At 49.8% G+C, this 16,958-nt stretch overlaps 1 protein-coding gene across 7 annotated transcripts; it reads right to left on the minus strand.

Annotated features, from left to right (window-relative positions):
- Nucleotides 1–590: 590 nt before the first annotated feature.
- On the minus strand, nt 591–16,958 carry ACY3 (aminoacylase 3). 7 transcript variants are annotated; one of them, XM_035125830.2, is made up of 8 exons: nt 16,593–16,928; nt 12,348–12,448; nt 11,014–11,266; nt 10,432–10,621; nt 10,230–10,323; nt 3,393–3,500; nt 1,763–1,872; nt 591–1,299 (listed from the first exon to the last, which is right to left on the minus strand). In XM_035125830.2, the coding sequence occupies exons 2-8, from the start codon at nt 12,400–12,402 to the stop codon at nt 1,105–1,107; spliced, it is 1,005 nt and encodes a 334-aa protein (XP_034981721.2). In that variant the 5' UTR covers nt 12,403–12,448; nt 16,593–16,928; the 3' UTR covers nt 591–1,104. The 7 variants fall into 7 exon arrangements, with proteins under 7 accessions (XP_034981721.2, XP_060133692.1, XP_034981732.2 ...); XM_035125841.2 differs by lacking the exon at nt 12,348–12,448 and adding an exon at nt 14,756–14,892 and having other exon boundaries at nt 592–1,299; XM_035125863.2 differs by lacking the exon at nt 12,348–12,448 and adding an exon at nt 14,756–14,892 and having other exon boundaries at nt 592–1,299; nt 16,857–16,926.

A 16,958-nucleotide genomic window follows, 5' to 3' on the forward strand; every position in this document is an offset into this window, starting at 1 on the left:
GTGTGCTGGGTCTTGACTAGGTAGCCCAACTGAGTATGGGGCAACCTCATAGGTAGCATACTGGGAGGAAATGGAAAAGCAGCATTGTATGCAACAAGCAGTGGGGCAGATCCAATACCATTAACAATTAGGCACCCAGAATCGTAAGACTGTGAGCTCTGGGGAACCTTTCACTCATAAGATTATGTATCTATTTTAGAAGTGAGAGAGAATCCTTATTCCCTCCTCCTCCCACTGCCATTATCTCATTGATCATTCCCAACAGTGTCACAACTGAAAGTGAAAGGGTGGCAACCTGCTTTACTTTACAGGGGACAGTCCTCTAATTGGAAGGTTATCTCTAACTGAAGGGCAATCCAGTCCAAGTCCATTTTAAAGATAAAGAACCATAAGCAGGAAGGGCAGGGGGCCTTGTATATGAGAAAGCTGGATCCTTGAAGTTTCCCATTCATAGCACAGGGCAGGAGACTGAGCTGGCACACAAGTCACCTGGTCACAGTCTTTCCCAGTACGTATAGTGAGATGCACTGCACTTTCATTTAAATTATAAATTATAAACATTTGCAAAATTTGCAATGATACACGTAAAATTAGATTATGCAAATAAGCATCCTTTTATTTTTGTGGCCACCCTCATGAAGGAGGACATTTGGGGGGTAGAGCAGCTGAGCCAGAGCTAAAATGGCTCAGGCAGTCCTGACTAGATCACAGGATTTGAATCTAGACTCACACCTTGTATCCATGCTAACTCTAACCATATTAGAACACAGTGATCCACTCCAACAGAACAGATCCATCCCACAGATATTAAAAGGCAATCTAGAAAACTTGCAGGGGGACCAGCCCAGTGCAAATTCTTTGGATGAAAAGGCAATGAACTACTGTTTCAGAGAATGATGTTATCGTATCCTATAAGCACAAGATAGAGCTGTCTCCAGTAATAAACTATGAAATTATACAAGGACTCTTCATTTTATGTGCAAATGCAGTATATGGTGCCTGGGCGAGGTACACTACAGAGGCTTCTTAGAGGATATAAAATGTATTCATTTGAACTGGCTTCTGGTGATGTCTGCTTTGTTCCCAGGATTAAACATGACTTATTTAAAGTTCCTTCTGCAGTGCAGGTTGGGCGAATGTGCGTTTCTCCATCTTGACGAAGGCCACTTTCTTCTCATAATAGGCTGCCTCATTGATGAAGGCTGGGTAGGTGATGCTGTCACCCTCATACAGAATCACATCTCCACCGAGCGTCTGGAAAATGGGGTCCCCGGGCTTCAGGGGCTGGAAATCTTTATCCTAAAGAGAGAGGATTTGATTATAAGCTAAAGGCAGAACAGTCCGAAGCATCACATGGAGCAAGCATTTCTACATCTTCTCTGCAAGAGCAACTCTCACAGAAGCTGGAACAGATGCAACAAGAGTTTTCCCACACTGCTGCCTGCAGAGTGATGGGTGAGAAGATGTAGCAGAAAGTGACAGCTAAGACACTTACAACAATTGTGTATGGGAAAGAATTCTGGCAGCTGTAAGTTTCCTCTCCTTTGCAACACCTACAAACATTCTCATTTCTACACACTTTTTAAAGGTGTAGGAGCCTAGTCCTTTAACACATTGTGTAAGAGCAGTAGCAGCTGCTACAAAGATGCATACAGATTACATTTTTTACACACACACACACACAGAGAGAGAGAGAGAGAGAGAGAGAGAGAGAGAGAGAGAGATCTGCTCCTCCCTTCTTTCCTTTTCCCTCCCTACTCACCTGCAGATTGGGATGTATCACAGCAGAGATCTCACCATCAGGATAGCGGGGGAAATCCACACGTTCAACCACCTTGTATGCTTCAACCTCAAAGGCTGGGAACAATGTGCCTGGCGAAAGGAGATGGAAAGACAACTAGACCAGAGAAAGGGAGAGTGTCTCACTTAACAGCCAATGGTCCATTAGGGCAGAAGAAAATGCTGGGTCCACACCCCACTCCCGAGCCACAATCACGCTGTGCATCAAGGCGTGGCACCTGAGCGTTGGTCAAAGCTTCATGCCAAAGTTCATTTAAAAACAACAACAGAGCTCTCTAATAGATAAAGGTAAAAGGTAAAGGGACCCTGACCATTAGGTCCAGTCGTGACCGACTCTGGGGTTGCAGCGCTCATCTCGCATTATTGGCCGAGGGAGCCGGCATACAGCTTCCGAGTCATGTGGCCAGCATGACAAAGCCGCTTCTGACGAACCAGAGCAGCGCACAGAAACACTGTTTACCTTCCCGCCGGAGCGGTACCTATTTATCTACATGCACTTCATGCTTTCAAACTGCTAGGTTGGCAGGAGCTGGGACCGAGCAACAGGAGCTCACCCCGTCGCAGGGATTCGAACCTTCTGATCAGCAAGCTCTAGGCTCTGTGATTTAACCCACAGCGCCACCTGCGTCTCTAATAGATGGAATTTCATAAATCACACCATAGACCACTTTAGAAGCATATATCATAAAACATGAATTACTGTATATCGTCAGAATGATTTCTGAGTAATGTATGGTGGTTGTTTGGTAGGCCAGACACACACTATCTACTTCTGTCTATATACTCACAACAGAAAAATGTGTGTTTAGAGGGGGAAAGACTGTCAACATTCACCACTAAAACTAAAAAGGCAACGTCACTACAGTATCTAAGGGCTCACTCACACTTTCCTTTGTCCTTCAATTTCTTCTGTTTTTCCTGTGATTTCTCCAAGAGGTTTTTTGTGTGTGTGTGTGTCCTGTCACTTTCTCTGGGAAAACCCGCTGTTTACTGCTGAATCAGAACAAGCGTCAATTTGCAGAAAACCCTATTGACATTTGTTCCGATTCAGCAATAAACAGAGGGTTTCCCAGCGAAAACAGCATGGCAAAAGAAAAGCTCTCGGACCCGTGCCAGTCACATTCATTTAGCTCAAGGGTGGAGGCCAAATGTGGCTTCCTAGGGGCTCTTTATCAGGCCCTTATGCCTCTCCCCAGGCCACGCCCCTTCCCTAGACCACACAGGCCCTGCTCTGAGATTTCATCAGGTGCTTTTGCCTGGCTGGAATTTGCCCTTCAGCACCAACAATGCCTCTCGCTTGGCCGGATGGAAGACGAAGAGGAGTGTGCTTGCTAAAAACCCTGACCTTTGCATGGCTGGAATGGCACCTACTGTACAAAGGGAAGAGTCTCACCCATGGCTCCGCCCATTTTGCCACTGGCTCTGCCCCTCGCACTTTTGTCTCTAGGCCCGTGCACCACTGTCACGAGGCCTCCCAGAAGGAGGCTCCTAGTGAGGGAATGCAGTCCCTGAGGGTGAAAAGAGTTCCCGCCTCTGATTTAGCCCAGCTCCAAATCCCAAGAATCAGAACGAGGAATGATGGGATAGGTCACCTTTGTTAAAAAGCTCAATGAAGTCCAGAGCACAGGCCATGATGGATCTCATCTGAGCAAGGCAGTCAGCTCGCGCCACTCCTTGGGGCTGAGGACCCAGCTCTAACGCTGTAGGGGAATAACAGAGAAGCAGTTATGGAATTATCTCAGCAGAGTCCCTCTGCCTATCTTACGTAAAGCATGAGTGGCCGGAGTGGACTACTTCAGAGTAACGACGCTACGCAGCTCTGCATTTTATTCTTTTATTGGTGCTGCGTATTTACAGTGCTCAAGTCATTGCTATTTACACGGAGCGATGTTGTCAGTCGGTTTCAGAACCTCCTAATGGCTTTTGGCGCGTCTTTCTCCAACACAAAAGCTTTGGCAGACCCATCCTCTTGCCCCTCCTCTTCCTGCGTAATTCTGGAGTTGGAGGGATGGGTCTTCCCCCCTTGCTTGCCCCTTCCTGTCCCACCTGGGACCCTGGCTCCTCTACCTTGCCTGAGCCTCGGACACGACTTCCTGCTTCCCCACTGGAATCGGAACTCTCCCTGCTTTCCCCTTTGCTCGGGGACGGGCTTGAACTCAGGAGGGGAGGGACTTCGCGATATCCCCTGTCCCTCACATCCACCCCCCTCCCAAGCTCTCCTTCACCCCTCCCCAGGCCCCCCCCATGTGTCGGTGACGACTGGAAGCCTAAGAACTCAGTGCTCTCCGAGCCCGTTGGTGTGAATACCTCCCCCCAGTCCTGCGAGCCCCCCCCTTCCGCCTGGGCGGACGGGAATCCCAAAAAGTCCGTGGCGTCAGAGCTGGTGGGGGTAAAAACGTTCTGCCAATCTGCTCCTTCCTCTGACTGGGTGGATCTCGGTGACACCCATACCTCATCCTCTGGTTCCTCAAACTCCGCTTCCCAGCGCCATGGTGAGCTGCTCTCCCGTGCCTCCTCCTCCTCCCCCTCCCTTTCCATGTGCCAGGGCTTGGGTCTGTGGGGAAAGAGGGCGTGAAATTCTTCCACCAAGAATTCCTCCTGTATCTGAGTGGCTGGGACCCATTCATTCTGGGACGGTGGAGCATCCTCCCATGCCATGAGGTACTCCAGTCCCCCCACCCCCCACCTTGAATCCAGGATGGCCGTGGCCTCATTGAGTTGCTCCCTGCCTTCCCTCTCCCCCCCTCCCTCGGGGGTTTGTTCGCTGTCTCGGAGCCTGCTGCTTTCCCTGTACGGCGACAGCAGCGATCTATGAAACACTGGATGCACCCTCATGTCCTCTGGCAGTGCCAGCCTGTATGCCACCGGGTTTACCTGTTGCGTGACCGTGAAGGGGCCCAGCCTTTTGGGTGCCAGCTTTTTGCACCTCCCTCTGGTGGGAAGGCCCTCCGAGGACAACCACACCTTGTCCCCCACCCTGATGACCTCCCCTTGTCGCCTGTGGCGATCTGCCCCCTTTTTGTACGCTTCCTTGGCCCTCTCCAAGTGTTCTCTGAGCTGCTGGTGCACCGTCTCCAGTTCCTCTGCCCAATCCTCAGCCTGTGGGCCCTCCTCCTCCTCCTCCTCCCTCTCCCTCTCTGGGAAAGATCTGAGGTCGCGCCCGTAATTGGCCTTAAAGGGCGACACCCCTGTGGAGACGTGCACTGCATTGTTGTAGGCAAATTCTGCTAGTGGCAAGCGATCCACCCAGTCCGTTTGCCGCTGGCTGACGTAGCATCTCAGGTACTGCTGCAGAATGGCGTTGACCCTCTCCGCTTGTCCGTTGGTCTGCGGGTGTCTAGCCGTCGACAAGCTGACCTCCACCTGCAGGAGGTTCATGAGCCGCCGCCAGAACCTGGAAACAAATTGGCGGCCACGATCCGAAATAACCCTTAAAGGTAATCCATGCAGTCTGAAAATGTGATCAACAAACAGTTTGGCTGTCTCTTCTGCCGAGACTGCCCTGGCACACGGTATAAAGTGACACATTTTGGACATAAGGTCCACCACCACCAACACTGCAGTCTTACCCCTGGACGAAGGCAGATCTGTGATGAAGTCCATGGACACCACTTCCCACGGCCTGTGTGGTGTGGCTAAGGGCTCCAGCAACCCTGGTGGCGCTGCTCTGACCACCTTCGCCCGCTGGCAGGTGGTACAGCCCCTTACATAGTCTCGAACATCTTCCCGCACCCCTGGCCACCAGAAGTGTCTCATGACTAGGTGAGCGGTTTTGTCCCTTCCAAAATGCCCCGCTGTAGGGTTGTCGTGCATCTGCTTGAGGACCGTACGTCGAAGCTGGGTGGTGGGTAGGTACAGCGCACCCTTGTAGAAAAGCAGCCCTCTGCGTTCTGCAAAGTCTTTTGCCTGCTCCCTCCCCCCTCTCAGTTCTCTGAAGATGCGGTTGGCAAATTCATCCGCTGCCGTCAGTGCTGTGAGTTCTGCCTCGCTCACCATAGCTGCTCCGCAGGACCATGCCGACGGGGGGAAAATGTGCCTTGGGGCTGGTGGCGCCTCCTCCTCCATGTACTCTGGCTTGCGGGAGAGGGCATCCGCCCTGACATTCTGCTCCCCCGGGATGTAGTGGATGGAGAAGTTGAAGTTCGAGAAGAACTCTGCCCACCGTATCTGCCGCTGGTTGAGCACCCTGGCAGTTCTCCAGAACTCCAGGTTCTTGTGGTCTGTGCACACCTGGATGGGGTGCTTCGCGCCCACCAGGAAGTGTCGCCAGTGCTGGAACGCAGCGTAGATCGCAAGAAGTTCCCTATCAAACACTGTGTAGTTGCGTTCAGGCTGTGTCAGCTTCCTGGAGAAGAAGGCACAGGGTCTCCACTCCCTGTTGGCGTCCAGTTGCAACAAAATTGCGCCCACAGCTTTTTCAGAAGCATCTGTCTCAATGCGTAGGGGCGCGTCCTGCACCACATGGAACAGGTTTTGGTCTGAGGCGAACACTCTCTTGAGGCTTTCGAACGCTGCTTGCGCCTCTGGTGTCCACTTGAACTTCTGCTTGCCTCTCAGGCAGTCCGTGATGGGAGCCGTAACGCGAGAGAAGTTCTTGATGAACTTCCTGTAGAAGTTAGCGAAGCCTAGTAGGCGTTGGGCATCTTTGCGCGTCCTGGGGCTGTGCCAGTCCAGGATGGCCTGCACCTTGTCCTTGTCCATCGCCAGCCCCTTGTCTGACAGCTTGTAGCCCAGGAAGTCCACCTCTTTGGTGTGAAACTTGCACTTCTCCAGCTTCACATACAGGTGGTGCTCCTTCAGGCGTTGCAACACCTCTCTGACATCTTTCACATGCTGCACTGGGTCATTCGAGTAGATAAGGATGTCATCTAGGAAGACCAAGCATTTCCTGAAGAGGAGGGACCCCAGGACGTGGTGCATGAAGGCCTGGAAGCATGCTGAGCCCCCTTGCAAACCGAAGGGCATCACCAGATATTCAAAAGAGCCCAGAGGCGTGAACATCGTGGTTTTCCATTCATCTCCTTCCCGGATCCTGATCAAGTTGTACGCCCCCCTTAGGTCCAGCTTGGTGAAAATCTTGCCCCTGCGTGCCGCTGTCAGGAGATCATCCACTCTGGGCATGGGGAAAGCCACGGGCTCTGTCACCGAATTCAGCCGTCTAAAGTCCACCACAAGACGGCGCTGTTGCGTGTCTTTCTTGTCCACCCAGAAGACCGGGCTGCCCCCTGCTGCCTTGCTTTCCCTTATGAACCCCCGCTTGAGGTTCTTGTCGATGAAAGCGCGCAGATCCTCCAGCTCCTGGTCTGACATGGCGTACAGCTTGGCTGGGGGTATCGTCGCCCCTGGCACCAGGTTGATCTGGCAGTCAAAAGGCCTGTGCGGGGGTAGGTGGTCGGACTCCGCTTCGCTGAAGACCTCCTGCAGGTCCCAGTACTGCTTGGGTATTGCCTCACCCCCTTTGATATGCATGGTGGCCACCGTGGCTATCGGAGGCCCCTCCCCTGGTTGGTGCTGCATGCAATGTTCCAGACAAAAGTCTGACCCAAACGTGATGCACCTCTGGTGCCAACTGATGGAGGGGTCGTGGCGCGCCAGCCAGCTCATGCCCAAGACGATGGGGGGGTCTGAGATGGTGGTGACGTTGAACGCCAGTGTCTCTGAGTGCCTTCCCACCGTCATTCTCATGGGGGGGGTTTGATGTGTGATGGCCCCTCCCAGCAGCTCCCTGCCGTCAATGGTTGCTACGTGCAGAGGAAAATCCAACTGCAAAAGCTGGATTTGGTGCTCTTCTGCAAAGCTTCTCGAGAAGAAGTTGGCGGACGCCCCACTGTCAATTAAGGCGAGGACCGTCAGGGGATAGCCATTTGGGAGCGTTAGCGTCACTTCTAGAACCACTCCTGCTCTGGGAGGGGTGGGCTGGCTCTGCACCTCTCTGTGCGGGTGGGCGGGCTGGGGCTGTTGTCTGCTGACTGTGCCTGGCTGCTGCCCCTTGTCTCCTGCAGCCAGGCTTTCCCGTTTCCCTGCTGTGGTGCTGCGTCAGTGGGGGAGGGCACCACCGTTCCCGCCTTTCCTTGCCACTCCCTGCGATGTGGGCAGTCTCTGACGAGATGCTGGGGTGAGTTGCAGAGAAAGCAATTCCCGCCCCTTCCCTCCTTGCGTCTTGGCGCCGCTGGGGTTTGAAAAGCCCGCGCGCGCGCGCTATCAATCTGCATGGGCTCCTGGTCCTGGCTGGCTCCAGGCGTGGCCTGAAAGGGTTGTTGAGGGAGTGGCTTCTCCTGCGACCGTGGGAACCAAGCCCGCTTTGCGCGCGTCGCTTGCTTGTCGTTCCACCGGGATTCCTGCCTCACCCCCACCGCCAGAGCTGCTTTGCTCAGCTGATCCATAGTACTGGGCTTTGGACCTCTCGAGAGTTCATCCTTCACCTCCTCGCTCAAACCCAAGTAAAACGCAGCTTGCATGGGAGGCGAATCCAAAACCCACCCCAGTCTGTGCACCAGCATGGTGAATTTCGCCCAATATGCGCGAACTGTCATATTTCCTTGGCGTAAATTATGCAGTTCCTCCTTAGTCTGGTCCAAATGACTATCGGACGAATACATCGTCCTCAAACCTTCTAGAAATTGTTGGACATTTTTCATGCAAGGATTCTTGGTTGCGATTAATGGTCTTAGCCACTCCCTGGCTGCTCCGGTGAGATGTTCCACAATAAACGCTACTCTGTGCTCATCATCGGGGAACTCATTCTGGTGCAGCTCAAGAGCATACACGATCTCAGTCTCAAAGCCCTGAAACTCCTTCGGGTCTCCATTGAACTTGCTTACAAGGGTCCCTGCTCTCCTTCCTGGCAGCACTTGGACTTGGGGAGCCCCTCCCGCCTTGTTTTTCTCTGCATCCAGCTTGTTTTGGAGGTCTACCGCCACCGCCCTTAAATGCTGCTCTTTTTCCTGGAGCTCTCTCACCTGTTCCGCAAGTTGTAGCCGGTCGTCCTGGACCTTCTTAGTCTCCTCTTTAGCTGCCTTCAATTCTCCCTGCGCCTGCAGCGACAGCTGTTGCAGTTCTAGCTGGGCTTGCTCAGCGATCTGCCGCCACTTCTCCGCCTCGGACACGCTCATCCCGGCAACTCCGAAGTAGCCCAAAAATGATTAGGAGGTTGCTGTCACAGTGGCCGGAGTGGACTACTTCAGAGTAACGACGCTACGCAGCTCTGCATTTTATTCTTTTATTGGTGCTGCGTATTTACAGTGCTCAAGTCATTGCTATTTACACGGAGCGATGTTGTCAGTCGGTTTCAGAACCTCCTAATGGCTTTTGGCGCGTCTTTCTCCAACACAAAAGCTTTGGCAGACCCATCCTCTTGCCCCTCCTCTTCCTGCGTAATTCTGGAGTTGGAGGGATGGGTCTTCCCCCCTTGCTTGCCCCTTCCTGTCCCACCTGGGACCCTGGCTCCTCTACCTTGCCTGAGCCTCGGACACGACTTCCTGCTTCCCCACTGGAATCGGAACTCTCCCTGCTTTCCCCTTTGCTCGGGGACGGGCTTGAACTCAGGAGGGGAGGGACTTCGCGATATCCCCTGTCCCTCACACAGTTATGGAATTATCTCAGCAGAGTCCCTCTGCCTATCTTACGTAAAGCATGAGCTTCCCGAAAGCCTTTTGCATAACTGGTACAGCGATGGTCTGATCCTGTGCATTTCATTCCCTTGCTTTGGTAATTTTTTAAAGCACAGCTTGCCATTACCTTTGGGTTGAACGTCTGCTGTTAGTACACCTATATGAAACACATTTAATGTAGGTAAATAGGTATCTCAATATGGCCCACTGTGCTATGCCAAGAACCAAAAACATTTAGTGGCCCTTGAAGGCCGCGGCAACTAGAACGACTCATGTAGGTGAGAAAAACTGGCATTTAAGACCTGAGCACGATGGGAGACAGGGGCATCTGAAGTATAACAGTTAGCTGTTGCATATTTAAGGCCCATCACCTGAAAGCTAGATAAATCTATTCCATCTGGGTCCTTCCCCTTCAAAAGACAGGCACCCCCTAAAACAGAAGTGAGGAACCTGTGGTTCACAGTACAATCTTGGCCAGCTTATGGGTGGGGGTGTCCAATTTGGCCAGGAGGCAATTTCCCCCAAACCACATCCACCTGCCAATCAACTCACTTCAGACCCCTGCTGAGAATGGGCGCATGCAGCCAAAGCAGCAGGATTTAACCCTTGCTTACCAGCTAATGACCCTCTGCTGGACAGCTGAAGAGCAGAGAGTTCAGTCCTGCTAGTTGCTGAATGCACTGGCAAAGCAGACCCTCCTCCCGGCATCATGACATGAGATGACTGGCAGGTGAGTGGCCCTGCCCCTCCTGTCAAAGTTGACCTAGAACAGATAGTTCTCTGCCATCAAGAATGCCCAGGCTGATTATCACTCCCTACCTAGTCCAGCTTTGGCCACTGAAGTGAGGTAAATAGTCTCCTCTCCTGGCTGCTGATAAAGGAAGATGGTGCAGGGCCCCAATGAGTAATGTTTCTGTGGAGAAAAGAACGGAAGTAGCTTTTAAAGGGAAACTTTAGCCTTACTTCACTGAAAAAGTTGGAGAAATGAGATTTTCAGCAGATCCCAGGATCATGGGCTTACCTGAATGTAGTGACACATGTGCATGGGCAACAGGCAGTGCTCAGTGGCCACAAAAAGGCAGGCGCCCATGTTGGCTGTGGTGTTATGTAGGTCAAACATAAAGTCATAGGCCTGAGATGAACCCCTGGGCCCAAAGCTCTGGTTGATCTCCTGAGCACGTTGAAGTTCATAGTGGTCTGAATCCTTGGAGCTAAGAAACAGATGAGCAAAACAAAGGTGATGGCAAAATTGTGGGCCAAAAGAGGGACTTCAACCAGGATTGAAGGTGAGATGACATTTTCCCATGGAGGCCTTCCAGATGTTTCTGAATTACAACTCCCATCAGCCCTAGCAAGCATGGCCAATGGCCTGGGATGAGAGGAGTTGTAGTTCAGAAACATCTAGAGGGCCAAAAGTTCCCCACCCCAGCCTTATGCAGCAAAAGCCAGCCTTGAGTGATGATTTAGCACTCCAACACATCTTCAGATCTAACTGAGAGGAATGCAAGCCAAAGCAGGTTCCCTTCCCCAGTAGCAAGACTGGCATAACTCTTGCCTTTCCTAGGGAAGCTCTGCAGAGCAACACACAGTACCATAGACTCACGTGAGAAATTCATTGAGGAATGCCCGATTAAGATCCCTTCCAATGTAGCGCACACATTGCTCAACTGCCCGTGGGTTGCCCAGGAAGGGCGTAGCATGGAAGGTGCCGCGTTGCAACTCAGAGGGGTCCCTGAGCCAGTGCTTGGCCAGGAAAACTCCCGACATCTCATTCCCATGAGTGCCCCCACAAACGGCAACTCGTCTCAAGGAGGGAAGACGTTGAAGTTCCGCCATGACTGCAGTGGTTTTGGCTCCTGTTAGGAGAAAGAAAACCAAGAAAGGATTGTTGCCCTTTTGGAGACATCGGAGAAAAGAATTCCCCCCATTTGCATCTAGCCAAACCATTTCTGTCCCCCCAAAACCCTCCTTAATAGCCACTTCTGCAAAGCCTTATTTATTTATTTCATGACATTTATATGCTGCTTGATTGTAAAACAACAACACACAACCTTTCAAAGCAGTTCACAAAAGATAAAACAGTAAAATTGCAACCCTATTCTAAAACATACAGACGTTAAGATACTAAAACAGATTAAAATTACAGTGGTACCTCGGTTTAAGTACACAATTGGTTCCGGAAGTCTGTACTTAACCTGAAGTGAACTTTCCCATTGAAAGTAATGGAAAGTGGATTAATCCGTTCCAGACGGGTCCCCGGAGTACTTAAACTGAAAGTACTCAAACCGAAGCGTACTTAAACCAAGGTATGACTGTACTTCCTAAGCATCAAGGTGGGCTTCCCTAAACAAGAAAGTTTCCAGCAGGCACCAAGAAGAGTGCAATGAAGACACCTCTTGATCTCAAGAGGCAGGGAGTTCCAAAGTGTAGGCGCTGTCGCACTAAATGATTGAGTGTCGAGGGGGCCAATGGAGGGTAAGGTGATCTCATACATAAACCGGTCCCCAGTTCTTAAGGGCTTTATATCCTAATAGTGACACCTTAAACCCAGCAGCAAATCAGCAACCAGTACAGATCTCTGAGCACAGGTGTTATATGCTGACAAGGCCTCACTCCTGTCAGCAATCATGCTGCAGCATTTTGTACTAACTGCAGTTTCTAGATCAAGCAGGAGGAAATGCCCACATAGAGTGCATTGCAGTAAATTGACAGCATTGAAAATTCACAAACTACTGTGGCAAGGCTTTCCCAGTCCAGGAATGACTGTTGCTGTTGAATCAGCCGCAGCTGGTCAAAGGAACTTCTAGCCACAGAGGCTACTACCTGAGCCTCCCGTGACCAAGCTGGACCAGAAGCACCCCCAAACTGAGAACCTGCTCGTGCAGCCCCATCCAGGGTAGGAAACTGACCAATTTCTCGAACACGGGAGCTACTCACCCTTAGCGCCTCTGTCTTGCCAGGATACAAGCTCAGCTTGTTTAAGCTCATCCATTTCACCGCTGCATCCAGGCAATGGCCCAGGAACTGCGCAGCAGCCTCTTTTGATTCAATGGTTAAGGAGAAATAACCATTGGCACCTTGCCCCCAAACTCCTAATGACCACTCCCAGCGGCTTCAGTGGAGGTAAGACAGTTCCCTGCAGCACCTCATAAGAGCCACCAGGGGGCACTCTCCCAATGCTACTCTCTGGACTTGGTTCTGAAGGCAGGATTGGGACCACTGTAATACCGTGCTCCCAATTCCCATTTTCTGAAGCTGGTCCAGGACTTTCAAAGCCTCATGCATCCTGCAGTGTCTTCAAATAGTTAACTTTCTGCTACTTCCATTTCTCCACCTCATCTGGCTTTGGCAATCTCCCTTCACCCTGGCATGGCTTGAAAGCATATGTGCTATTTGGAGAGACCAGCAGAGGGAGTTTGCATCTCAAGTGACTATTATTTCAAACATTTAAATGGCTTGCATGTTATTGGTATGCATATGCAAAAAGCCACAAGCCTCCTGCTTAAAAAACAAGGGCATCCCCACCCCCGTGACTTTAATTATTATGAGATTTAAACAATAAAAAAGAGGGAGGAGGGAGAAACACTCATGTTCTAAAGTTTCATCTTTCATAACGTCATGAATTTGGCCATCTTGATAATGGGGAACGCCCAGCTGATGAGCTGCCAGGGGCCTTAACAAAAGAACTGCTGTAGTCCTTAATAACTTAATATGTTTTTTCTGATAGCTGGGAAGCTGGCAGCCTTGTTTAGAATGCAACACCCAGGAGCGTTTGGGAACAGACACTCCTCATATCTAAGCGGAGGGGCAAAGAAGCAGTTTGTCACCAGCTTTCAATTAGGAAAGGATCAGAGAGACTTTGTTAAGGCAATTGAACATAGTTTTCACCCTCCGTCAACTCCTTGAACCTTATGGAGATACGCTTTCGCTAGATTGCCTTTCTTGGAACGTCTAAAACGACAACCGTCAGCCGCTATTTTGCTTTCTTTGCTGTACAGCTACTAATCCTTGTATGGATATGTTCCATTACTTGAAATTAAAAATAAATTGTAAAAATTAAAAGAAGTAGACGAAAGGACCAGGAGACGTTTGGAGGGAGCATGTGGAGTTATGAGTTGGCTGGTTGTGGAGTACCATGGGGTGCAGGAATCTGATGCTCAGTTAAATTTGCTGTCTGCTACAGGGGCTATCCCTTCCACAGTTACCACCACCTCTGGGGGGAAAACTTTGCCATCCCCTACCCTTTCAAACATGGCATGGTTGCTTGTGATCATTGCCGTGCACACTATGGATTTTCTGTCTCAGGCACCAAAACACCATAGGTTGTTGCCTCTGCAGCATGTGTGTTGTTGGGATTTTTTGCTTTTGTTTTACAATACGCCTTTCTGTGTGCCAGTGCGCCTGCCTGATTCTAACCATGAAGACAGACTTCATGGGAGGGAGCTAAACAGCTGATGTGCGCGCCTCCTGAACCCTAGCTGCTGGGCAGCTCAGTTGGTAGAGCAGAAGTCTTTTAATCTCAGGGTTGTGGGTTCAAGACTCACATTGGGCAAAAGAGTCCTGCATTGAAGGGGGTTGGACTAGATGACCCTCATGGTCCCTTCCAACTCTACAATTCTATGAAGACTGTGACTCTTCTATAGGACTGCACAGAGGTGGATAAGTGTATGGAAGCTGCAATGTAGACCCCTTGCTCCTTCTGCCTGCCAGGTTAAACAGTGAAAGAGCAGAGATAAGTTTCAGTTAGAGTGGCCACTCAGCACACCACTAATAAGAGGACATGCAACACCAGCAAAAAGGTTTTTAAAAATGACACTTATTTGCATATGCTAATTGATATGGATGCAAGTTTACAAGCAATATCTACAATATCTTTTTTCTTTTACAGAAAGATAGGACCACAAATTAATAAAACATGTATAAAACAAAATGTAACTGTGATTAATTCACGTGTGGACCTGTTGTTTTGCAGGAAAGCCTCTGAAGAAGGCCTTTTGGGGTTGAACACATGGGGCATTTTAATAACAATAATAATAATAATAATAATAATAATAATAATAATAATAATAATACTCTTCAGCATCTTTGACCCTTCTCTTTTTATATATTTCCAGTGGAAAGCTTCAAATCCTCAATTTTCCCAACTAAAACAACAGGAAAAATTGGCCCTGTCAGTGTCACCAAGATGCTGACATGGTGCATGATGGGGCCCAGTTAAGCAAAGGGGAAATTCTAGCTTACCTTAAAATGCTCTGAAAAGAGCTAGCTGCTGAAATTGAAAATGGCAGCTATAGACTTACAGTTACGCCTGGAGATGTAGGAGAATATGCAGGGTAAAATCTTACGTTCAGGTCTGGGGCCTTCATTCATATTGCACTGGTTCCAGGATTTGAAATTGCCAGTAGAAGTGACCTCGCAAGACACTGAACAAGTTTATTGGGCCCCCAGTCCAAGGGAGCCAAACAGCAGCAAAGTGAGAGATCTAGTGATGAGATTTAAGAGGTTTAGAATTAAAGAAGCTGTGCTTAAGACGTTGCACAATTTCCACGTGCTGAAACATGGGGAAGTGAAAGTCCAGCTTGTTAAGATCTATTTTTGAAACCCCGAGACAGCGGCAGAGCTTCAAGCCTATAATGGAGAAACTGCAGAAAGCTGGGATTGCAGTATCGTTGGGGATTTCCTCTTCAAGTTGGCTGGCGATTTTTACTCTGCATCCATCCTGTAAGAAGTGGGAGGGCTGCTAGCTGATCTGCAGCTAGAAACCTCCAAGGGGGTGCAAACAGAGGAAACAGATGATGCAAGTGGCAGCCACAATTCTTCCTAGGAAGAGCAGAAGAAGAAATCCAGAAATGCCTGCCTTCAGGGGATCACGATAAGGAAAAGTGGAGCCACTGGGAGAAAACAACTTAGGGCAAGAATTTAGTTGAATACCCATACAACTAAATCTCTTGAGAGGGGTCAATGTATAAAAAACTGCTACAATGCTCAAAAGGGCCGAGCTGAATGCAAATAATGCTCCGAGGGTAAGGAACAGCTGATCTGCAGAGAGAAAGAGCACAAGGCATTGTGACTGAGGGACCACTTGCACTTGGCCCTCTGTTGAACTTTAAAGTTTAGCAGAGACAAACTTTCAACAATGTTTGCCACGGTGGTAGCCAAATGGCAGTGGTGGCTACCCTCTCTGTGACTACCATAACTGCCATACCTTGCTCTGTGGAAAGGCCTCCTCCTCGCAGTGTGATACTGAGCGGCAAAGATGCTGCAAGGATGTCCTTGCATTGGAGGCAGTGGCAGAGGGAAGAGGAGGTGCAGCAGAAAAGTAGTGGAAGGCAGCAAGAGGAGAAGGGGAAAGATGGTGTCGGCAACAAGGGGAGGGAAAGCGGCAAGCAGCAACCACGACCTATATCAGCACAGCGTAGGCCTACTGTGTTTCACCCAGTGCTTTTTTTCTGGGGGGACGCAGGGGGACGCATCCCCCTAAACATTTTGTGAATCTAAGTTTGGCCTCATTGAGGGGCAGTATTTCAATATGAGTAGGAAAATGAGAGTACACTTAACATTTTTTAATTTTAGAAAAAAGCACTGCTTTTCCCCATCCTTTATGGCACTGTACAGTGGTACCTCGGTTTAAGTACAGAATTGGTTCTGGAAGTCTGTACTTAACCTGAAGCGAACTTTCCCATTGAAAGTAATGGAAAGTGGATTAATCCGTTCCAGACGGGTCCGCGGAGTACTCAACCTGAAGCGTACTTAACCCGAAGTATGAGTGTAATTGGTTCTGGAAGTCCATACTTAAACTGAAGCACACTTAACCTGAAGCGAACTTTCCCATTGAAAGTAATGGCAAGTGGATTAATCCGTTCCAGACGAGTCTGCGGAGCAAAGTTATACTGTAAGGCCTACAGATAGGAGGAGCTGTGCACTGTGGGCAAGGAGGAAGCTGGCAAGAGAGCAAAGTTTGTAGACTGGAGTCTAGACCAGACAGCATTTATGCTACCATTTATGAATGACGTAGGAGGACAACTCTTCCAGTTGTGGTTTCTACCGTCACTTCAGTATTGTGACCAAACAACCCTAAGCAGATAAGAAGGGCCATAGTACCGTACTAAATGTCCCATATTAATCTGAATTAAGCAGCTCATTATTTGCCTGCCAGTTCCTAATCTGTACAAATCCACATACCTGCAGCTGGAGAATCCACAAACTTGCAAGTATCTTGTGGAGACTTTGCAGAACCACAGATGGAGGAAGGACAGCTCTGAGGAAATCCAAAGATATCCGGAAGAAGGGCTTATGAGAAGAACAGGAAACGTCCGTGCCCCATAAGATGATTTAGTTTACCAAAGCGTATGGAAAAATGTAAATGAACACAGTCCTGCTATCCAGAGTACGCTCTTGGCCTTCACGATGTTCAATGGGAAATTAACAGAAGTTGAGAACACTTACCAGTCAGATGACTTAAATTAATATGGGTTCTTAGCTCAGGACGGCTCCTGTCACCTCAGTGCACTTGAGCTGTTAGAGTCACAGTGAGGCTGGAAAGCGAAC

The sequence above is a fragment of the Zootoca vivipara genome, chromosome 1 (genome assembly GCF_963506605.1).
Source record: "Zootoca vivipara chromosome 1, rZooViv1.1, whole genome shotgun sequence".
NCBI lineage: Eukaryota > Metazoa > Chordata > Lepidosauria > Squamata > Lacertidae > Zootoca > Zootoca vivipara.

Bases quoted from the DNA above. Each gene is read 5' to 3' on its own strand.
- ACY3 (XM_035125830.2), bottom strand. From the start codon at position 12,402: ATGGATGAGCTTAAACAAGCTGAGCTTGTATCCTGGCAAGACAGAGGC. The intron at 10,622-11,013 runs GTGAGTCTATGG...TCTGTTTCTTAG, and splicing joins TTCCTCAATGAATTTCTCAC to CTCCAAGGATTCAGACCACT. The intron at 1,873-3,392 runs GTGACCTATCCC...TCCTTTCGCCAG, and splicing joins CATTGAGCTTTTTAACAAAG to GCACATTGTTCCCAGCCTTT.